The sequence below is a fragment of the Siphateles boraxobius genome, unplaced genomic scaffold (assembly GCF_051911475.1).
Source record: "Siphateles boraxobius isolate OS27281-9 unplaced genomic scaffold, OSU_SipBor_1 121, whole genome shotgun sequence".
In the NCBI taxonomy this organism is placed as follows: domain Eukaryota; kingdom Metazoa; phylum Chordata; class Actinopteri; order Cypriniformes; family Leuciscidae; genus Siphateles; species Siphateles boraxobius.
The window spans coordinates 323279-348365 of NW_027508724.1; the positions used below are offsets into that span (position 1 = coordinate 323279).

Genomic DNA, 25087 nt, shown 5'->3' on the forward strand with positions numbered 1-25087 from the left:
GCCAAGGAGAGACCGCAATGTTTATTTTTTAACATATTTATCGATTTACCATCTTTACGTCTACAAATCGATTTACCATCTTTTTCAAACATCTGACAATAGTAACAGTGCAATTAGAATATTTATATATATATATATGTATATATGCAAGAAAAAATAGAAAAGAAAAAAAGTCCTCATGAAGTATCCGTTTGTGGACTCTCTCTCTCTCTCTCTCTCTCTCTCTGCATCACACGCCCATTGTGCCGGAGAGTTTCCCCGAATCATCAGATGATCGAGTCTCTTCTTCTCTCCGTCAGTTCGGCTTCAGCTTCATCATGTCTCGCGTCGCGTTGAACATCAGCGTCGCGTTTCTCCTCCTTCTGTCCCGAAGCTGCGTCGCGAACCGCAAACTCCTGGTGTTTCTCATCGATGGATTCCGTTATGATTACATGGACGATTTACAAAACCTGTCCGGATTCAGAGCGATCGTGGAAAACGGTGTGAAAGTGGATTATCTCACTCCAGATTTCCCCAGTCTGTCCTATCCAAACTATTACTCTCTCATGACAGGTGAGTCTTACCAACTTTTTATTTATTTTTCCAACACATGCAATCATAAATAGCCTAAGTTACTTCGCTAACACTTTACAATAAGGTTCATACGTTAATTAGCATGAACTAATAATGAACTGCTCGTGTACATCTTTGTTCATGTTAATTTTACTAATACTTTACTAAAATCTTGTTAACATTAACATTAGTTAATGCACTGTGAACTAACATGAACAAAGCTGTATTTTTATTAACTAATACAGTAACAAATGTAGGTCTATTGCTCATGGTAAGTTCATTAGTTAAAACATTAACTAATGTTAACTAATGAACCTTTTTGTAAAGTGTTACCCATACTTCCTAGTTGATATGTTAACATCTTGTGCTGCATTCTTTCATGTTTTATAGTAAAGTAATTAGTTCATGTCTTTTTCAAACAGTGTTTACCTTTATAATGTAGTAAGATGAGATATTATGAACTCTTGGAGCTTTTAATGATTCCCATATGTGTTTGTGAAGCCCTCACATGCACACATAATCATGGCACACCTCGGCACAGGCTTCACCACATAATGCAATCCTCCTGTGAGAGTTTATACAGCCTTATAACGGTGTAAAGGTCATTAGAGGAACTCTCTCTGTCTGAGATCTGCTGTTGATTATTGTTTGAATGGGTTATTGATAACAGAGATCAGTCCTTCCTCTCTCCACAATAACCACAGAAACACAGCTCATACATCATACATCATGTCAGAAAGTAAACTAGCAGATGGAAATGTCGGAGTACATTATTTTTAATTTTTAAAATGTACTAATTGGTCTGACCAAAATTGTCTTTTTTGTTTGTTTATTTTTTTAACTCTCTCTCTCTCTCTCTCTCTCTCTCTCTCTCTCTCTCTCTCTCCCTCCCTCTCTCTCTCTCTCTCTCCCTCTCTCTCTCTCTCTCTCTCTCTCTCCCTCCCTCCCTCCCTCTCTCTCTCTCTCTCCCTCTCTCCCTCTCTCTCTCTCTCTCTCTATCTCTCTCTCTCTCCCTCTCTCTTTCTCTCCCTCTCTCTCTCCCCCTCTCTCTCTCTCTCTCTCTCTCTCTCCCTCTCTCTCTCTCTCCCTCTCTCTCTCTCCCTCCCTCCCCCCATCTCTCTCCCTCTCTCTCTCTCTCTCTCCCTCTCTCTCTCTCTCCCTCTCTCTCTCTCTCTCTCTCTCCCTCTCTCTCTCTCTCTCTCTCTCTCTCTCCCTCCCTCTCTCTCTCTCTCTCTCTCTCTCTCTCTCCCTCTCTCCCTCTCTCTCTCTTTATCTCTCTCTCTCCCTCTCACTCTCTCTCTCTCTCCCTCTCTCCCTCTCTCTCTCTGTCTCTCTCTCTCTCTCTCTCCCTCCCTCTCTCTCTCTCTCCCTCTCTCTCTCTCTCCCTCTCTCTCTCTCTCTCTCCCTCTCTCTCTCTCTCTCTCTCTCCCTCTCTCTCTCTCTCTCTCTCTCTCTCTCTCCCTCCCTCTCTCTCTCTCTCTCTCTCTCTCTCTCCCTCTCTCCCTCTCTCTCTCTTTATCTCTCTCTCTCCCTCTCACTCTCTCTCTCTCTCCCTCTCTCCCTCTCTCTCTCTTTATCTCTCTCTCTCCCTCTCACTCTCTCACTCTCTCTCTCTCTCCCTCTCTCCCTCTCTCTCTCTGTCTCTCTCTCTCTCCTTCTCTCTCTCTATATATATATTTTTTTATTTGTAAGTCTATTCTATTAATGAATATAATATATACTTAGACTATGGAAACACAAGAATTATGAACATTTAGTAATTGTCACGTTTTAAGTTCTGTTCATGTTTGAGTTTTTTAAATTATTTTTTAAATTTTTTATTAATATTCATTTACCAACATATACATAACAATATGCACACATAAAAAAAAAAAATCAAAACAGTTTTGTTATGGGGAAGCTTATAAACCATCGCTGAATTTACATTTATGAATGTGAAATTTTGCCAAAAGAATTAATACATTTATACTGAAGTACATATTTTCTTAACTTTGGCTTCTATAAAAGCAAAATACAGCATTCTTCCACAATAAGGCAAAGTCTTTATAAATATGGTGAACAATACCAACAGACGTGCAAAAGAGTTTCTGGATGGTCTTCACAAAAAGAACATTTTATATTGATGTCTCTTTTAAATTTAACCATATAATGATGGATTAGCAGGGTAATATCTGTGAATTATTCTGAACGACACCTTGTTCACTATCAAGTATTTGTGAGGAATCATCCAAACCTTTTTTCAGTCAATGTCATTTACAAAATCGGTTCCAATAAAATGTAACGTTTGGAATGGAAACAATTTCTTTCTGAAATAAAGCATGAATGTTCTTATTATTTCGAGGAAGTTGGGAAAAGCAGGGTTTTCCAACGCGTGATTCATCCACATGGGAGAGGGATGGAGACAGAAGAAGTGAAAGTCTGCCAGTATATCTAAAAAGCATTGCTTATGCCGGATGGAATGGCGTCAAATAAAATTGCAAATTCTCTTGGGGTAACTGGCATGTTATACGTTGATAAAAACTCTCTATAGGAGAAAAGTCACCCCTCTCCAATAAAAAGCTGGTCCCAATTCTCAAAAAAGTGTTCATGTTTCAGTTTCTCAGTTAAACTTTTAATCTGTGAATCACATTCTGTCATATTAAAGGGATAGTTCACCCAAAAATGTAAATTCTGTCAGTATTTACTCTCCCTCATGTTGTTCAACCCTGTAAGAACTTCGTTCATCTTCGGGACACGAATTAAGATATTTGTGATTAAATCTGAGAGCTGGATCACTCCTCCATAGGCTTCTAAGGGATTGAAAGTCGAAAAGTTATTAAAGACATCGTTAAAAGAGTACAAGTGACTACAGTGGCTCAATCTTAAGTTTATCAAGCGACGAGAATACTTTTTGTGCGCAAAAATAACGACTTTATTTCAACTCTTCATTTCCTTCTCTGTGGGCGTCGAGTGAGTTCACTAGTGTAACAGCGCAGCGCTTCTGTGTTGTACGTCACACGCATCACATGACCAGCGTCGGCCAATAGTGAGCCTGCATGTGACGTAGCACTACGCTATTACACTACGCTATCACACTACGCTATCACACTACGCTATCACACTACGCTATCAGACTCGAGGCCCACAGAGAAGGAAATGAATAGTTGAAATAAAGTCATTATTTTTGCGCACAAAAAGTATTCTCGTCGCTTGATAAACTTAAGATTGAGCCACTGTAGTCACTTGGACTATTTTAACGATGTCTTTAATAACTTTTCGGGGAACAAGTGTCAATCCCTTAGAAGCCTATGGAGGAGTGATCCAGCTCTCAGATTTAATCACAAATATCTTAATTCGTGTTCTGAAGATGAACGAAGGTCTTACGGGGTTGAACAACATGAGGGAGAGTAATTACTGACAGAATTTACATTTTTGGGTGAACTATCCCTTTAAATTCATTCGTGAAGGAAAATTTAAACTTTTAATTTGCTTTAATGCTCTTGTTGACTCAGTGAATATAGTTCTGTGTTGCTGAATCACATGATGATACTGTGTTGTCTCAGGGTTGCCAACTCCACGGTTTTCCCGCAAAACTGGGCTACTTTTGATCCCGTGGTTTAAAGGGATAGTGTCACGGTATGCGGATATGAACCCAAACGCAGACAGTAATAAATAAAACACGGATTTATTAAACAGACAGAAAACAAAGACCCACGAGGGGGCAAACGAACGTTGACAAGACTCGACTAATAAACTTGACAATAACATAAGACTAGAACTAACAGGCAGGATACAAACTCTGATCACGGGAATACAGAGCTCACAGAACCGGATGACAAGATACAAAACGAACAAACACCGAGTAATAAACACAAGGACCTTAAATAAGGGACATCATCACCAGGGCACAGGTGACACCGATGAACAATCAAGACTAACGAGGAGAACAAGGGGGCGTGTAAACAACACAAGACAATGCAAACACATAGCCCAAAACACAGGCCGTGTGTTTGCACACACAACATGAGAACAAATCCTGACAGATAGTTCACCCAAAAAAGAAAATTCGGTCATTAATAACTCATCCTCATGTTGTTCCAAACCCGTAAGACTTTCATTCATCTTCTTTATTTACAAAATATTAATCTCCGACTCGCGTTCACGCAACAGAATCCGCTCTCGTGAATGAGCATTGGAGATGAATATTTTGTAAATAAAGTGATAAATTATGTTTTTTCGCGCTCACATTGCGGTTAAACCACTGGAGTCACATGGGTTACTTTAATAATGTCTTTATTTCCTTTCTGGGGCTTGAAAGTGGTAGTTGCGTAGCCTGTCAATGGAGGGACAGAAAACTCTCAGATTTCATCAAAATAATCTTCATTTGTGTTCTGAAGGTGTTCATGTGTTCCTAATGTTTGATTACTACTATAGTGATTAGTTGAATAGTGTGTAAATCATGCAGTCAGTGTAAAATGTGTATTTAGTTATGTGAGTGGCATATTTTGAGTTGAGATGTTGTGTTTGGGCCGAGCTCCAGCACACACACTTTGACCCGCAGCGTTCACAATCCCAGTCGACGCTTTAACGCTTTGCTGATGCTGATGTTTTGTTAGAGCACATTCCCCTCACACAAAGCTTCAGGAGATCGTCTGCTCCAGCTTTAACAGAGAAACCAAACGCTGACAGCAGAGCCGTGCAATGAATCGCTCTTAGAATAACATTCATTAATGCCATTAAACAAGTAACATTTAGTTTGAATGAAATTAATGCTTTTGTTTAGCAAGGATGCATTATACTGGTCAAACTGAGGGTTCTTGGTCTATTTCAAATAATTAAATGCTTTTCTTTTGAACTTTCAGTGCATCAATTAAAAATGTATCAGTTTCCACTGAAATATGAAGCAGTGCAACTGTTTTCAACATTGATAATAATCATAAATGTTTCCTGATCAGCAAATCATCATATTATAGTGATTTCTGAAGGATCATGTGACACTGAAGACTGGAGTAATGATGCTGAAAATTCAACTTTTATCACAGGAATAAATTACACTTTACTATATTCACATAGAAAACAGAAATGTTAAACTGGAATAATATTTCACAAGAATCTTTTGCATTTTTGATCAAATAAATGCAGCCTTGGTGAGCAGAAGAGACTTCATAATTCAGATTTAAACGTGCATGAACTACTTTTTGAGCAGCGTCATATAATATTTGTGATTTATTAACGGAAGTTCTTTGGGCTGTAACTTCCAGTGTTGGCCAAAGGTTCTTGACACTTTGATGGTTTTATTATTATTATTGTGCATTTTATTTATAGGCGCCTTTCTTGACACTCAAGGTCACCATACATCATCAACAAGACAATAACAATATTTAAGTAAAAACAATGAAATATAATATAATTGTGGTCAGAGGGAGTAAGCTATTCTAAACAGATATGTTTTGAGTTTGGATTTATGAGAAATGTGAGAGGGAATCAGTATATAGTGTGATCTTTTAACATTTTATTGCTAACACTTATGGTATAAACTTAATTGGGTTGATATAATCCCTCTATATTTGTGACAATATCTTGCAATTTTGCTTGAGTCACACACAGACTTCAACATTCAGCATGCAAACCACAACAATAGTAACACGTTTTTTAAAATTAATTTAATTAATAAGACCATTACAATTTTATTTGCTGTCTCTCGTCAGTATAACCCCAATAACGATAGCAAATACAATTATAATGGTAAAATAAAGCCAAAAATAGTAAAACAAAGCAATTAATTTATTCATGGCGCAATGCACTCTGGGAGTACACATCCTCAGATCACAGATAGAATTAAGTTGACAAAACTTAAATAGATTAAGTAAGAAGAACTTGATGTGATTAAGTTATGCTAACTTAATTAAATTAAGGCAGCGTGTTTGCACAATTTAATTAAGTAAACTGAACTAATTTGTTTTTACGGTGTATATGAAGGGGTGAGATTATGAATGACTTTAAAAGTGTGAAGTATTTTATAGTTGATACGGTAAGTGATGGAGCTTGTAAGATGTGTGTGATGTGATGTGCATGAGTGATAATACGTGCAGCTGAGTTTTGGACCAGTTGTAGTTTATGGAGGGTTTTTTGCGGGAGGCCAAACAAAAGAGGAATTGCAGTAATCTAAACAAGAGGTGTCATGACTCAACGGATCACAGGAAGCAATAGCAGGTAAATAACTCTTTATTAAATGAAGAGGAAGTCCAAACAGAAATGGTGTGGAAATGGTGACACAGGGACATCGATGGTCAGCGAGGTGAATCCCAAGTGGTGCGGTGAAGACAGACGAAGAACAATCCACAAGCGGTGATAATCCACAACCGACGATAATCCACAATCAAGACGAACTTCACAGGAACACACGACGAGAGACTCAGGAACACAAGACTGGAACACCGACAAATCCAACAACGATCTGACAATGGAGATGAGAAAACTGTGAGAATTTATAGTGAAATGAGATCGGCTGCAGCTGGTGATGATATGATGATCAGCTGGAGCGAATCCAAGAATGACACTCAATCACACCCACAACACACGTGCTTTCATGCAACAACAACAACACGAGACGAGAAGGAAGCAATGAATTAGTATACTGTGACAAGAGGTGACTAAACCGTGAACAAGAATGGCAGTGGAGTGAGGCGTAAGGGAAGTAGACGGTTGATGTTTCGAAAATGGTAATAAGCAGATGGGGTAACATTATTAACATGAGACGTAAAAGATCTCAGAGACACAAACTCTTAACCTGAGGAGAGGGGAGATGAAGCAGTGGGAATAGAAAAATATAGAGTTTGTTTAATGTTGATCTTGTACCTATAAGGAGAAATTCGGTTTTATTGCTATTTAATTTGAGGAAGTTTGAAGTGAACCAGGATTTTATGTCAAGAAGAAAATTGGTAAGGGTTTTGAATTAGGTTTGGTTGAAAGATAGAGCTGGGTGTCATCAGCGTAGTGTAAGGCGGGTGCCGAAAAGTCTGGGCCACCCCTGGTGGAAACAAAAGACTCTCCTGAGAATTAACATTTGATCCCTCCCTTGCATAATTATATAACAGCAGCGTCTGAAACACAGCACAATGTAACTCACACCTCACACCTCACTTGAACAATCTCCCCCTTCTCCTGCTTACCTGAAACTCACTGAAAACCCATGAAATGTTAAATGTGTACAAATAAGTAACTATGCATGTTTGGTATCATTTAAAGTGTCTCAATGCGCCTGATAAAATGGTCTCATTCTCCCAAGCCTTAATGGAAAGCTAAAAGAAGTTACAAAATATGAGAAGTGGTGCGTCCCTCTAAGGTGTTCCCTCCCCCAGATCCTCCATTGTGATCTCACAGTTGTGAGCCCCTCACTAGGGGACCAAATCTAATTATAATCACAGACACCACCATTTGGTAAGCAAATTGAATTATCTGGGTTTATAAGGAAAATTGGCAAAAGGTTCTGGGAGTCTGTAGGTTGACTGCCCACACAATCGCTGTGTGTAATTTTAATTGCCAGGTAATATTTTCTACAAATTCCTCGATTTCTGGAATGATATGATTAACGGATGATTTTATTCTCATGAATTGGATTTTGAATTATTGCTTCATTACCTGGTCAATAAATTGTAAACGTTTGATTTTACTCTGATTGACTCTTAGTTTGTTCTCTCAAGTAGATTATCGGACTCGTATGCTCCCGCAAGCCTGGGTCAGATTGGCGACGGCTAATACTTTGTCACTAGTTCAAGTGTACTTGCTTTGTAGTAACGGGGCATTCCGTTTAGTGGTAGCTAACGTGCTACTTGACCAACCTAAATTTGGGTACGTCTATTTTACCTCTGTCTTAATTTAATGTAACTTTAGATAAGTGTACGTGAGAAATCACGGGCTTGGCCAATCTAAACTATTATGAGGGAAGTATTGTTGGTCAACTCATACCTATAATAGGCCCAAAACCTCTACTAAAGTATAACGATTAAATTAAGTTTAAGTGTGTGTAATTCAATGGGACTAAAAGAAAAGTATCTCTGATTGTGTTTTGGGTGAATCCGACCCTCTGAGATATTAGTCAAAAACCCCTGTTTAGTGACGAAACTGACGAGATTGTAAACTTGAGACCCGCAGAAGATGCGAGGACCTCTATGCGGCATAGTTTCCTAATCTGAACAGGTAAAACATAATTAAAGAGATTCAAAAGAATAATCAATCATTCGCTCACTTTTAATAATATCCAGATATTATTAAAACCCTTTTCATTTATGGAGTCAGATGAAATAACGAGTCAATACATATGAGAAAATGTGTTCCATTTAATCTTGTTGTGTTGCGTAAAAGGAAAGACAGTAACCCGCAGAGACCTTCACCTGTATTATTGGAAACTCCCATTGGACCAATAGACAGGCTTACAGTAGCAATGGAAGTGAATCTGATATTTATGGAAGATGTAACATAATGAAGCTAAATAATGAACGGCAGAGGCCCCAGGACAGAGCCCTGAGGCACTCCTGTGATGATAGCGACTCAATGGGAGGTGAATGATTTTAACTGAATGAACTATGCTGTATATTATAGCCGGTTTGGTGTTATTAAAGGAGTGCGATTGTTTGTTTAATGTTTGGATTTCTTGGAAACGCTGACCCTGCTCTCTGCACTGTGAACTTCTGTAGAGTCAGCGCTTCAGTTTAACATTACACTCAAACATTGGTTAGTCCTGCGCAGGCAGTCAGGGATCATTACCATTAACATCTCAGAGCTCATTTAAAATTAAACTAGAAATTAAAGAATGCTTGCTAATGTAAAACTCTAGGTTTTTGCCAAGGCCTTGCTATGTGGTTACTATAGCGTGTTTTGGGTGATGTGGACTCCCTTTTAGTGTGTTTATGGGAATTTGTTGGCTTTTTTAAATCAGATCCATTGGAACCTCCTATTTTTCCATTAATTTCTCCCATAGAGATTTCAAAATATTCTTTGTTAAAGCATTATAAAACATGAACCTCGCCTGCAAGGAGAATCACACTTTGAGAATTACAAACTTTGATTTGAAGAAAAAAAAAAGTATTTGTAACTGGGACAAAAATGCACAAGTACAAGACTGTGCTAAACGGCTTCAGTGAGGGAAAGAACTACAATCCCATGAAGCATTGCGAATGAAATAATCGAATTAAAAAAGAAATACAAAACTCATTTAAACACGCTGAATAAAAACAATCTATTTCAAGTTTATTTCACAATATGCATATATATTCAAATATTTAACTATTTCTAGAGTGTACAGAGACTGAATCGATTATTTTTTTTGTTTAACTTTTTTCGACTCTCTGATTGTTGGAATTTGCTGTACAGCATTATGGGTAATGTCGTTTTACCACCATTAATTCTGCCTTTAAAAAAATTATTTTAAAGCTAAGTTGATGTACAGCGAGCTTAAAAATACCATCGCTTATCAACCTTGTGGCAGTAGAGCTGACTTAAAAGTTTTATGAGTTATCGCACAGAACAAAAATGATCCATTGTTGTTACAGAAAATTCCTTGATAGCTATCCAAACATTGAAACATATGTGAGAGCTGTGGAGTTTCCTGAGCTAGGAAATATATATATGAGCAATGCAGAGCTCTTTAATCACATGCTCTGTATAGAAAAGTTGTGTTCCATATGACGCTCTATGCACTTATACACTATGTACTTATACACTGTGCACTTATACACTATGCACTTATAAACTATGTACTTATACACTGCACTTATACACTATGTACTTATACACTATGTACTAATTCACTTATACACTATGTACTTATACACTATGCACTTAATCACTATGTACTTATACACTATGCACTTATACACTATACACTTATACACTATGCACTTATTCACTATGCACTTATAGACTAGGTACTATGCACTTATACACTATGCACTTATACACTATACACTTATACACTATGCACTTATTCACTATGCACTTATAGACTAGGTACTTATACACTATGCACTTATACACTATGTACTATGCACTTATACACTATGCACTTTTACACTATGCACTTATACACTATGCACTTTTACACTATGCACTTATACACTATGCACTTATACACTATGCACTTATACACTATGTACTATGCACTTATACACTATGCACTTTTACACTATGCACTTATACACTATGCACTTTTACACTATGCACTTATACACTATGCACTTATACACTATGCACTTATAAACTATGTACTTATACAATATGCACTTATACACTATGTACTATGCACTTATACACTGCACTTATACACTATGCACTTATACACTACGCACTTATACACTATGCACTTTTACACTATGCACTTATACACTATGCACTTATACACTATGCACTTATAAACTATGTACTTATACAATATGCACTTGTACACTATGTACTATGCACTTATACACTGCACTTATACACTATGCACTTATACACTACGCACTTATACACTATGCACTTATACACTATGCAATTATACACTAAGCACTTATACACTATGCACTTTTACACTATGCACTTATACACTATGCACTTATACACTATGCACTTATACACTATGCACTTATACACTATGCACTTTTACACTATGCACTTATACACAATGCACTTTTACACTGCACTTATACACTATGCACTTATACACTATGCACTTATACACTATGCACTTATACACTATGCACTTTTACACTATGCACTTATACACTATGCACTTATACACTATGCACTTATACACTATGCACTTTTACACTATGCACTTTTACACTATGCACTTATACACCATGCACTTATACACTATGCACTTATACACTATGCACTTTTACACTATGCACTTATACACTATGCACTTATACACTACACACTTATACACTATGCACTTATACACTATGCACTTATACACTATGCACTTATACACTATGCACTTTTACACTGCACTTATACACTATGCACTTTTACACTGCACTTATACACTATGCACTTATACACTATGCACTTATACACTATGCACTTATACACTATGCACTTTTACACTATGCACTTATACACTATGCACTTATACACTATGCACTTATACACTATGCACTTTTACACTATGCACTTTTACACTATGCACTTATACACCATGCACTTATACACTATGCACTTATACACTATGCACTTTTACACTATGCACTTATACACTATGCACTTATACACTACGCACTTATACACTATGCACTTATACACTATGTACTTATACACTACGCACTTATACACTATGCACTTATACACTATGCACTTATACACTATGCACTTATACACTGTGCACTTATACACTATGCACTTTTACACTATGCACTTATACACTGTGCACTTATACACTACACACTTATACACTATGCACTTATACACTGTGCACTTATACACTATGCACTTTTACACTATGCACTTATACACTGTGCACTTATACACTACACACTTATACACTATGCACTTATACACTATGCACTTATACACTATGTACTTATACACTACGCACTTATACACTGTGCACTTATACACTATGCACTTATACACTAAGCACTTATACACTATGCACTTTTACACTATGCACTTATACACTATGCACTTATACACTATGCACTTATACACTATGCACTTTTACACTATGCACTTATACACTATGCACTTATACACTATTCACTTATACACTATGCACTTATACACTATGCACTTTTACACTATGCACTTATACACTATGCACTTTTACACTATGCACTTATACACTATGCACTTATACACTATGCACTTTTACACTATGCACTATTACACTATGCACTTATACACTATGCACTTATACACTATGCACTTTTACACTATGCACTTATACACTATGCACTTTTACACTATGCACTTATAAACTATGTACTTATACAATATGCACTTGTACACTATGTACTATGTACTTATTTTATAAGGCTATTTTGTTATTTAACATCAGCTTCCCTCCTCATTTACAGGACGCTACTGTGAGGTGCACCAGATGACTGGGAATTACATGTGGGATAAAGACACCATGAAGGAATTCCTGATCGGAACCAATCCGGACAGCCGTTTACCCCTGTGGTGGGACGGGTCCGAGCCGCTGTGGGTCACCATGCAGAAACTAGGGAAGAGAGTCTACATGTACTACTGGCCAGGTCAGTGTGCTATCAATAGAGTACAATGTGGGACCAGGGTTATTAAAATTAACTAAAACTATATATATAGTACAGTACAGTAATCAACATTTGAAGTGGATCAAAATCTTTTATCAAAGTTATGCATGAATTTTGAACAATACCCGTTCTTGTCTTAGGACAACTTTGATGGACTTTGATTCACTTCAAATGTTGACTACTGTATATATATACAGTAGTCAACAATACATTTGAAGTGAATCAAAGTCCATCAAAGTTGTCCTAAGACAAGAACGGGTGTTGTTCAAAATAAATGTTTTTACTTACCATAAAATAAATGTTAACCCGATTTTCAATTTTTTTAACTCTTAAAACTGAAATAAAAATAAATAAAAATCTATATAGGCATATTAAAAAAATTACAAAAACACAAAACTAAATTAATAAAACTTTAACAGAAACAGAATATATAAAAAATAAATAAAAAATAATTCAAGTTATTAATAAAAACTATAATAGTATCTCAGTTATTGATAAGTAAATGGGTCAGTGAAAGTGAAGTGTTTATACTTCGGGTGGTCAAAGTAAATATTATATGAGATATTTTGTCTGTTTGTTTGTGAAGTGCTTTGAGATGCTACTTTTAAACGCGCTATAGAAAATAATGTTTATTATTTTGGTATGTTTTAATATAAGGTTTGCAACCCCTGATTTGTGTGATATTGACTTGTTGGTTTGTAGTTATTTTTATATTGTAAAAATTGAGAAAGTAGGTGATTAATAAAGAAGATGCATGTAAATGGAGATTTGTTTACTTGCTGCTATTCTGTTGAAAGGGTCTTAATAATGTCACTTCCTATTTATCACAAGCTTATGAAATGTTTATTTTTTAATAGCCAAACATCTAGACATGCGAAGTTATATGCGACTACAAAATCGGGTTTAACTGCAAAATAAACTGCCGTTCAAAAGTTTGGGGTTGGTAAAATATTATGTTTTTGAAATAATTATCCTTCAGAAATAATTCTAATATGATGATTTGATGCTCAAGAAACATTTCTCATTATTATTAATGTTGAACACAGTTCATATTTTTTGTGGAAACCGTGACACATTTTATTTTTCAGGATTCTTTGATGAATCGAAAGTTCAAAAGAACAACATTTATTTGAAATAAAATCTTTTGTAACACTATTAATGTCTTTACTGTCACTTTTGATCAATTTAAAGCATTATTGCTGATAAAAGTATTAAAATTGTTACTGACCCCAACCTTGTAGTGTCATTTAATTAGTGTTTCTCCTTTCAGAGCTGCTCCTGTTGCTCCTTTACATCAAAACAACGTTTTCAAGCAAAGCTTTCAAAAGATCTCTCTTTGATCTCTCTCAAATGCTTATTAACACATTAATATGCATATAATCAACATATTATCACGTGTGTTCAGGTTGTGAAGTGACGATTCTTGGAGTCAGACCATCGTTCTGTGAGGAATACGTGTACAATCCTTCAGAGAAGAACCTGACCGACTCCATGGAGAACGCTCTCAATATGTTAAAGTAAGAGCACAAGCCTCTCCAGAAACCATTAAACACGAGCTATCCTGCTTTTCTCCATCTTCATCTCTCTTCAGTGTGTGATGTTGCTGTTTAAACATGAAAAATCTCTCAAAGTCACACAGTTGTTCTCTATATCAGTGTTTCTGAACTCCTGAAACGCCTCCATTGTAGTCTTGAGTTTCTCCCGGGAACGAACACGTCACAATATTCCTCATTATAATAATTCATACGCAGAATAAAGGGGCGGGGCCTGATTGAGTTAGTTAGTAGTGTGTTAAACTGGTGGTTATGGGAAGGGGCGGGACATTTCCCAAACACACTCGAAGCGCTCGACCAATCACAACACACTGATCCAGCCGACCAATCAGAGCACAGTGTGCTTTTCAGAAGGAGGGGCTTCATAGAGACAGGAAGTAAACAGAGCGTTACTGACAGACTGGGAAGAGAGGAGCCGCAACAATGGAGAATATGAGGAAAATAATCAACATTCAAGCAGGAAAACCTGTTCTAGTAGAGCCTGAAAACAACATCAAGGCATAATAGGCATACGTTTCTTAGCTTTTAATATGAATAAGTCAGCCTTAAGGTTATGAATAAGCTGTTCCAAAGCAATGAATAAATTCGCATTTAGGAGATATAAGCATTCAAAACTTGGTAAAGTTTTAAAAAGTTAGTTTTTAAGTTTTTTAAAACTTGCTAAAATGGATCACGGATTTTTATGACATCACCAGCTTCTTCTTCTCATCACATCTTCTGTCCAATCAAATACTCTCTAGAATAAAAAGCTCCGCCCCCTTTGCTATAAACACCACCTGGCCAAAGCGAGCATTGACAGCCACGGGCAACTGTACGTTGGTTAAGAATGAAATAGCTAGAATTTATTCACAACTCTACTATTGAATCAAACGTACCATCAGCGCTCGGATTCACTTCAATGGTGTTGCCTAGTGCGACTCGCAGTCTGTGAGGTAAACTTAATGCTATTGGCTACTTTGAAAAGGGGGAGGAGCCATTCAATATGTCCCGCCTTATCTTCCCGTCTCGACTTTAAGTGTGTTTGTTATTATCAGATGGTTTGATTTGAATGTTTCCAACAGGAGCAATAAAGCAGACATGGCTGGTATTTATTATGAGAAGATTGATGTGGAAGGGCATCACTTTGGTCCTCGATCTCCTGAAATACAGCGTGCGGTTCGCTCCCTGGATCAGGCCTTCCAGTTCCTCAACCAGAAAATCAAGGTATTTTTAACAAGGGTGAAACAATGAAAGAACACTTTCTAACTTCTGAAACACATTTGTTTGTTTGTCAGGAGAAGAAAATGAGAGATGATATAAACGTGGTGCTGTTCTCGGATCACGGCATGACGGAGCTCGAGTGGATGGAGAAAGTTATCGAACTGGATAACTTCATTGACATGTCGTACGTTATTAAAATGATGGACAGGGGGCCGGTGGTCAATCTGTGGCCCAAACAAGACAAGTTTGAGGAGGTGAGCTCAAACTATCTGTGTGTTTCACATCAGACGCATGTTTACTCGTGACAACAAGGACAAAAACAGCCCTTGCTTTAAAAAACAACAACAGGGTTCTTAAGTTTTATGAAAAGCTTGGAGTGAAATCACATGCGGTTAGGGGAGGAGCCCTAATGGAGCCCCGCCCCCGCACATCCCCCCACCCCCAATTTTACCCATTGTTCATAATTAACCAGCACAACTTGAAATTATAAAAATTGGTAAATCTGATAAATGACAGATCAATTAAACACACCCAATATACTCTTTAATGTTATATTTCAAAATTACAAATATACAAAAATTACAAAAATATAACAAATTGCTCCAAACAGTTTGGAAAAACAAATCTTTTTGCTTTTTCCCTGACATCTTTGAAAAATACAAATGCAAAGGCAATGATTAATGTATGTTTTGACAGGATATTAAATATTACCCAGAGCACACTGCTTTAATCCATGTAGCCTTAATGTAACTAGAAAACCTATTAATACTTATATAATTTATAATAAAATGAAGAAATAGGTCTTCATTCCTTCCCATACCCACTAACATTTCCCTTAGTTTCAGATAACGTAAGCTAGCCAAACTGAGCCGAAGCTTCTGGCCTGGTTGCAAAGTAGTTGTAGAGTTTTTGACTCCATCAATAATAATGTATACGATGTGATATATATATTAAATATTCAAGCCTAAAAATGTTAGACGAGCTTTCTTCCAACTTCCCTTCTCCATCACGACGTGTGTTCGCGCGATGTTGTTGGTTACCTAGTAACGAACGTACGGTGGCCGAGAATGTTCCGTCAACTTCCGTGTGTTCGCGCATCTGTTGCCTAGTAACGAACGCAATCTGGCCGCGATACGTGCTGGCGGCAGGAAACTTCACTTTGTGTGACTGCGCCTCGTATATAACGTTATATATAAAGCTTGCAGGACTTGGTTGGCATTGCTTTTTCAGCGTGAGAAATACACGGTGTGGCGTGTGAGAGTGAGACTTGAGAAACCTGCGTTAGATTAAACTGGGAAGGGTTACAGCACTTGCATATTGTTGTCCTATTCAGTCCCTCCTGAAAAACGCGATCATGCGATCGCATAATTCAATGCATTATCAGTCCGCATATTCATGCAGGGGGCCGTTTTTTTCTCAAATACGCCACACTTCCGCCGCAGAAATTGCAGATTTCCGCGCAAAATATTTTTGGGTTTTGCATGATTTCGTAATCCTTGCATTTTTGTTGCCAAAAAGTCAGATATATCTTAGCAGAAAGTTGAAAAATGTTGCGTTTACGTCACACAAGAGCAGCCATTTCACCCTGTTGCCATGGGAACGTTATGAAGTGATGATGTAATTACGCGGCGTGAACATCATCGAAAAGCTGTAAAACAGGAAGCACACTTTTTATTTTTTTATATTTTATTTGTTAATTTTTACAGAAGTTGTAGCATATTCCTTTTGTAAAGCTACAGAACGTGTTTGACTAATCAGTGTTTTGTAAGTTTGAGCCGTGTGTTAATTAAAGCGATAGTTCACCCAAAAATGTAAATTCTGTCAGTAATTACTCTCCCTCATGTTGTTCAACCCCGTAAGATCTTCGTTCATCTTCGGGACACAAATTAAGATATTTGTGATTAAATCTGAGAGCTGGATCACTCCTCCATAGGCTTCTAAGGGATTGAAACTTGTTCCCCGAAATGTTATTAAAGACATCGTTAAAATAGTCCAAGTGACTACAGTGGCTCAATCTTAAGTTTATCAAGCGACGAGAATACTTTTTGTGCGCAAAAACAAACAAAAATAACGACTTTATTTCAACTATTCATTTCCTTCTCTGTGGGCCTCGAGTCTGATAGCGTAGTGTAATAGCCTAGTGTGATAGCGTAGTGTGATAGCGTAGTGTAATAGCCTAGTGTGATAGCGTAGTGTAATAGCCTAGTGTGATAGCGTAGTGTAATAGCCTAGTGTGATAACGTAGTGTAATAGCCTAGTGTGATAGCGTAGTGTGATAGCGTAGTGTGATAGCGTAGTGTGATAGCCTAGTGTGATAGCGTAGTGTAATAGCGTAGTGTGATAGCGTAGTGTGATAACGTAGTGTGATAGCGTAGTGTGATAGCCTAGTGTGATAGCGTAGTGTGATAGCGTAGTGTGATAGCGTAGTGTGATAGCGTAGTGTGATAGCGTAGTGTGATAGCGTAGTGTGATAGCCTAGTGTGATAGCGTAGTGTAATAGCGTAGTGTGATAGCGTAGTGTGATAACGTAGTGTGATAGCGTAGTGTGATAGCCTAGTGTGATAGCGTAGTGTGATAGCGTAGTGTGATAGCGTAGTGTGATAACGTAGTGTGATAGCGTAGTGTGATAGCCTAGTGTGATAGCGTAGTGTGATAGCGTAGTGTGATAGCCTAGTGTGATAGCGTAGTGTGATAGCATAGTGTGATAACGTAGTGTGATAGCGTAGTGTGATAGCCTAGTGTGATAGCGTAGTGTGATAGCGTAGTGTGATAGCCTAGTGTGATAGCGTAGTGTGATAGCGTAGTGTGATAGCGTAGTGTGATAACGTAGTGTGATAGCGTAGTGTGATAACGTAGTGTGATAGCGTAGTGTAATAGCGTAGTGTGATAGCGTAGTGTGATAGCGTAGTGTGATAGCGTAGTGTGATAGCGTAGTGTGATAGCGTAGTGTAATAGCGTAGAGCTACGTCACACGGAGGCTCACTATTGGCCGACGCTGGTCATGTGTGTGATGCGTGTGACGTACAACACAGAAGCGCTGCGCTGTTACACTAGTGAACTCACTCGAGGCCCACAGAGAAGGACATGAAGAGTTGAAATAAAGTCGTTATTTTTGTTTGTTTTGCGCACAAAAAGTATTCTCATCGCTTGATAAACTTAAGATTGAGCCACTGTAGTCACTTGGAGTATTTTAACGATGTCTTTAATAACTTTTCGGGGAACAAGTGTCAATCCCTTAAGAAGAACTATCCCTTTAAGGTCTGAAATAAAACAAGATGAGATCTAAATATTCCAGCACTTTCTGTGATGTACGCTTGCTTATCATAGGAAGTAATAAGAAATGACTCTACATTAAGGCAGTAGATAGCGAGAACAGGGTGTTGGGAATCACTTTTCTTTCTCTTTTTCATCAAACCGCAGTTTTTGCAGGTTCCAGCAATTTCATTGCATAAAATTGCATAAATATCCCGCATATTCCATCGCATTTTTTAAGAAAACGTGCCGCATGATAAAGGATTTTTGCCCGCAACAATCACAAAAAAACTTTACATTTTTCTGGAAGGACTGATTATTGTTAGTTTCACTGCTATTGCTCTCCTCATTTGTAAGTTGCTTTGGATAAAAGCGTCTGCTAAATGATTAAATGTAATTTTGAGGGGTAAAAATACTCTTGGAGTCAGAATTCATTGCTGTGAAAAAGGCAGATCTGTACATCAACCTATTCGGATTTAAACTGGAACTTTTATCAGAATATAAATCTACATTGATGCAGAAAAACTACAAATAGTGGAGATACTCAGTCCTGAATCTCATGAAACCCGTCAACAGTACGTCACATTTCAGCACAAATAACAGATTATACTTTGTAAATTAAAAATAAAACCTAAAAATGATTTTTAATGAAAATTCACACAAAAATCTTGTTCTCATTACTATACTGTTAAAAAATAATTAAATTGTAAAATATTTATACATGGTATTTGTTGAACTGCATGTAATTTTCTAAAATAAAATTATATTTAATATGAATTAATAAAATATAATTATTATTATTTTACAAAACTCATGAAAGTCTCATTCCTGCTACTTTACTGTAAATAAAAAAACATTTGAATTGTAAAATATTTATAAAATAAAATTATAATATAATAATAATTACTATATTATAAAACACTCACAAATCTTGTTTTAATTACTATACTGTGAAAGGGGAATAGTAAAATATTTATACATGATGGTATGTGTTGAACTGCGTTTAATTTCTAAAATAAAATTATAATATAATAATTATTATTATATTACAAAACACTCACAAATCTTGTTCTCATTACTATACTGTGAAAAAGGGAATATATTATTTAATTTATAAAATATGTATACATGGTGATTGGTGGTATTTGTTGAACTGCATTTAATTATTATAATATCATATAAAATAATATAATATTACACAACTTACTTAAATAGTAAAATATTTATACGTGGTGGAATTTCATTAATATAATAAAATAATATATTTTTTAAATCACTATTCAAAATAATGTGAAGTACAAGAGCTCAAAACGTTTCGGTGTTTAAAATGAACTTCAGTGGTTTAAACTGACTGTGTGTGTGTGTGTGTGTGTGTGTGTGTGTGTGTGTGTGTATGCGCGCTTGTGTGTGTGTGTGTGTGTGTGTGTGTGCGCGCTTGTGTGTGTGTGTGTGTGTGTTACTCAGATATATAACAAAATATCAAATAATATAATATAACACAACTATCACAAAAATCGTATTCTCATTACTACATTGGGAAAAAAAGAATATATAATTTAAATAATAAAATAATTATTCATGGCGGAATTTCATTAAAATAATATAATATAATATAATATTTTTTAAATCACTATTCAAAATAATGTGAAATACAAGAGCTCAAAATATTTCAGTGTTTAGTATGAACTTCAGTGGCTTAAACTGACTGTGTGTGTGTGTGTGTGTGTGTGTGTGTGTGTGTGTGTGTCTCAGATATATCAGAACCTGAGCGCAGTGAACAACATGAATGTTTATAAGAAGCAGGAGATCCCGGAGCGCTTCCACTACAGGAACGGGAGGTTCGTGTCGACGCTGACGCTCGTGGCCGAGCCGGGATGGTTCATCACTGAGGTTTCTGACATCATTCTGTCCACAGTGTGCCTCTTTACAGGCTTGTTATATATATATATATAGTGAACACACACATGCTAAAGTTGACTAAAAAGAGGAATAAAAAATCATCTTTTGGAAATTAATCTTAATGCCCTAATTAAAAAAATGAGGAAAAATCCAACCTTTAAGGACACCAGTTTTCTTTGTGAATGAATAATGTATCGTAAATAAATAAATGTTCTTCATTAAAATACAGGGTGCAAAAGTCAGGACACCCCTATGTTAAATTCCCATAGAGACAGCAGAATTTTATTTTTAAAGGCCAGTTATTTCATGGATCCGGGATAATATGCATCCTGATAAACTTCCCTTGGCCTTTGGAATTAAAATATCCCACATCATCACATTCCCTTCACCATACCTAGAGATCGGCATGGCGTTATTTCAGTTAGGCTAATAGCTGGTTTGATTAGCATTGAGAGATGATCTTATGGAATATTCCCCATGCCGATCTGCAAATTTGAGCCTGATATCTCAGTAAATGATCTTTCAGTGAGAGTGTGTTCGAATGCAGTACCGAACGCTTCCACTAGAGGAAACTCGTCTCACATTCATTTCCAATGCGTCATTTTGAACATTTTTAAGTGTGATTGTTTTTTCAGGACCATTAAACCTGTTCAAATCATATCCATGATTAATGTGTGTGTTCACACAGCAAGTGCCAAAACCTTTACCAAGTTTTGCACCATTCCGATGAAGAAAGAAATTTCTAAAAAACTAAACGGACCGAAGAGCACCAGAGTGTCGTATGTTGCTTTTGTACAATACAACCTCTGACAGGAATGTCTTTAGTCATGAGTGATTCAGTCTTGTATATAAAGCGCCATTTTGCCCAGAAACAACAGTGTTCCTCTTGTGTGCTTGCCTGAGATAACAGATTATCTCACTGATGCGTCATCGACACCCCTCCATGACCCTGAGCTGGAGAAGAGATAAAACACACACATCCACACACTGACTTCTGCATGTCTTCCCAGAATAAAGCCAAACTGCCCTTCTGGAGGAACGGCACGAGAGAAGCGGAGGGATGGCAGCACGGATGGCACGGATACGACAACGAGTTTGTGGACATGAGGGGATTTTTTCTGGCACAAGGACCAGGTGAAGCTCAGCAGAACACACCTTTAGGCCGTGTGTCCACCAAAGCGTGTTTAGTCGGCTGAAAACGCTGGACGCTCTGCTGAAAACGCCTAGCTGTGGGCGCTTGAGAGCGTTTTGGCAGCGTTGCGTTTTTTCAGTTGAGACGATTCGTTGCTATGATACCGAATATCCGCAGCACAGTTTACTTGTAACTGATTTCGCAGATAATTTTGTTTCATACTAAAAATTTATTTTTCATCCATTTTGTTCGGTTAGCTCTGCTGGTTGACGTCGTTGTACAGAAAGAATGTTGTGACAGTAGGTCATGTGGTATTTGTCCCGCCCCTCCTCCACTGTGATTGGACGGCTGTGTAAAAAGTGACAGTGATGAGCACAGCGTTTTACGCAAAGTTGAACATTTTTCAACTCTCGGCGACCAGTAAAAAACGCCGGGCGCTCAGCGCTTGAGCGTTAAATACACGCTCAGCGCCTCGTTACGCTCATGGCGTTTAAAGCTACACTGTGTGATTTTTACCCCCATCTAGCGGTGAAAAGGTATATGACCATCCAGTGAATATTAGTTTCTGTTCCTCTCAATTCCGATTTCGTTTTAACTCCTACGGTGGCCAATGTAGTCCAAGATTAGCATGGCTTCCAGTTCGACCTCGTCCATGAGTGAAAGGTGAAGCTTAAATTAACCGTATGTCCCTCTTTGGCTAATGTACTTTCAAGATGGAGGGGCAACATGGCGACCGACATTAGAACCCCCCACCCGTATGTATTTTCAATGGCATATTATACACTCACGAGAATACTTTATTACTTGAACGAAGTAAATATACATTAATGAGCACATATATTTTTGAAAGAACTTAGTGTTTTTAGCTAAGAATAAACTAAAAAAGTTACACAGTGTAGCTTTAAAAAACGCGGCGCTCCCATTTAAAGCAATTGGAATTTTACGCCAGCTGCGTGAAAAAAACGCTTTGGTTGACACACGGCCCTAATCTGCATAATAATGTCGTTAGTAATAATACATAATAATGTATTTAAATAAAATATAAAAAAATAAAATAAATGCAATTTTACAATTAAATTAAAATAATTAAAATATAAAAGTATTTATTTTAAATAAAATATAAAAAATAGTGCTGTGTGTGTGCGCGCGCGTCTATTATATAAACAAACATTTATGCGATTAATAGTGATTAATCGATTTGACTTTTATATTTTAATTATTTTAATTTAATTGTATTATTGCACTTATTTTATTTACATAAAATTTTGTGTTTAACACAAACTTTTATGTTAGATGCAATTAATTGTGATTAATCGATTTGATAGCACTAAAAACAAATTATTTTTATTACAATTTTTAAATATAAATAATATACACTACCATTTATTTTTTTGAAGAAATTAATACTTTTATTCAGCAAGGATGCATTAAATTGATCAAAAGTGACAGTAAATACTCTGTATAATAATATTGTTAATGATAAAAAAAATAACTATAAAACTGTTATTGATGTATTTAATTAAAATATTTTAAATGCAATTAAAATATTTTAAATATAAAATAGAAGTATTCATTTAAAATCAAATATAAAAAAATATATATTTTCAAGTTTTAACCTTTTTTTATTTTTATTTTTTTTTACAATTTAACCATGAAAATGTTTACCTTTTTTTGGAGGAAATTAATTTTTATTCAGCTAGGATGCAAAAGTTAATCAAAGTTAACGTTTATAAGATTCTATTTCTTATCAATTTTGTACTTTCTATTCATCAAAGAATCTGTATCACAGTTTCCACATAAATATGCGTCAGCACAACTGTGATAATAATCATAAATGTTTCTTGAGCATCAAAACATCATATTATACTGATTTCTGAAGGATCATGTGACACTGAAGACTGGAGTAATAATGCTGAAAATTCAGTTTTGATCACAGGAATAAATTACACTTTACTATATATTCACATAGAAAACAGCTAGTTTACATTCTAATAATATTTTCACAATTTTACTGCATTTTTTATCAAATAAAAGCAGCCCTGGTGAGCAGAAGAGACTTTTAAATGCCAGTGTGTATTTTTATAATTTAATTATTTTATATTGTTAGTGTAACATAATCATTTTCTAACTCTTGTAACTCATCAAATGATCATTTAGATGTTTCTCTCTCTCTCTAGACTTCAAGAGGAACTTCCGCACGGGTCCCATTCGAACAGTAGATGTGTATAATGTGTTGTGTAAGACGCTGGGGATTGAAGCGCAGCCGAACAACGGCTCCTGGTCTCGGGTCGAGTGTATGATGAAGAGCTCGGCTTCTGCCGTTCGAGTCGCTTCGACCTCCGTATGCCTGATGATGATGATAATGATGAGGATGCACTAGAATATCTGGAAACACAACATCAGATACAGATAACTTTGATTTTATGCCTGTGTGCCATAGGCTCAGATAAAGGCCAAGAATACCTGTTTTTGCTGCACTGCCTCTATTTTTGAGTTGAAGAAATTATGTTGTTGGATAAACCAATTTGCAAATTTTCACTGAAATTTGACCTGAGGTCAAAGATTTATATTTTAAGTAAAATATGAGCTTTTATTATGTAATTTCATTCATTTTCTCCACCTATTGTTTCCGTTTTTACACATTGATTTTAGTTTTATTTTATTTTCTGAGTACTGTAAAATGGCTAGGGTGTCCTCTCTGTGCTGTTTTGAATGTAAGACATTGTATTGTTATTATTTGTTTAATTTCTATAACATTATAGGGTTTTAACATTATATAATATTATACATAGATTATCCATTTTCCTTTAGAACAGGGTTTGTACTCATTTCTTTCACAATAAAATATTTTCTCAAGACTCAAAGTTTTTGTTATTCTACTACTACATCTGTTCTTTCATATTCTACTCAGTATATGATGTTTTATTGTGATTTACTCGGGGACTCTTATTCTGTATTATGTGCTTTTACAGCAGCGTTTGACAACGGCAAACTGTGAGCTCTCTCGCCACCTGCCGGTCTGTCTGTGAACTTCAATGAGCTCGGTTTAATGTTAATCATTTCACATAATATTCTCAACTTTATTTTCACCTCTTTGCTACTTTATTTATTTATAAAATAATTTTAAATATGAGTTTCTCTTAAGATTTTAGTTTATATTTTTGAAGACTTGACTTTGAATGAACTGAACACATTGACGATGTCGTTCTGTTATAAGCATTATAAGCGTGCGCTGCAGTTTACGCGCTCTTTAAAGCAAGATGGAT

At 36.4% G+C, this 25087-nt stretch overlaps 1 protein-coding gene across 1 annotated transcript; it reads left to right on the plus strand.

Moving 5' to 3' along the window:
* The first annotated feature begins 239 nt into the window (after nt 1-239).
* Nucleotides 240-24685, plus strand: enpp6 (ectonucleotide pyrophosphatase/phosphodiesterase 6). Its single transcript, XM_077223726.1, has 8 exons — nt 240-552; nt 12588-12767; nt 14191-14302; nt 15400-15541; nt 15613-15792; nt 20543-20680; nt 21700-21823; nt 23999-24685. Exons 1-8 carry the CDS (start codon nt 318-320, stop codon nt 24199-24201), a joined length of 1314 nt encoding a protein of 437 aa, XP_077079841.1. The 5' UTR covers nt 240-317; the 3' UTR covers nt 24202-24685.
* The last annotated feature ends 402 nt before the right edge of the window (nt 24686-25087 follow it).

Excerpts from the sequence above, each read along its gene's own strand:
- enpp6 (XM_077223726.1), top strand. The coding sequence starts at position 318 with ATGTCTCGCGTCGCGTTGAACATCAGCGTCGCGTTTCTCCTCCTTCTG. Across the intron at positions 15,542-15,612 it reads TCCTCAACCAGAAAATCAAG|GAGAAGAAAATGAGAGATGA; the intron begins GTATTTTTAACA and ends TTTGTTTGTCAG. Across the intron at positions 20,681-21,699 it reads CGGGATGGTTCATCACTGAG|AATAAAGCCAAACTGCCCTT; the intron begins GTTTCTGACATC and ends ATGTCTTCCCAG.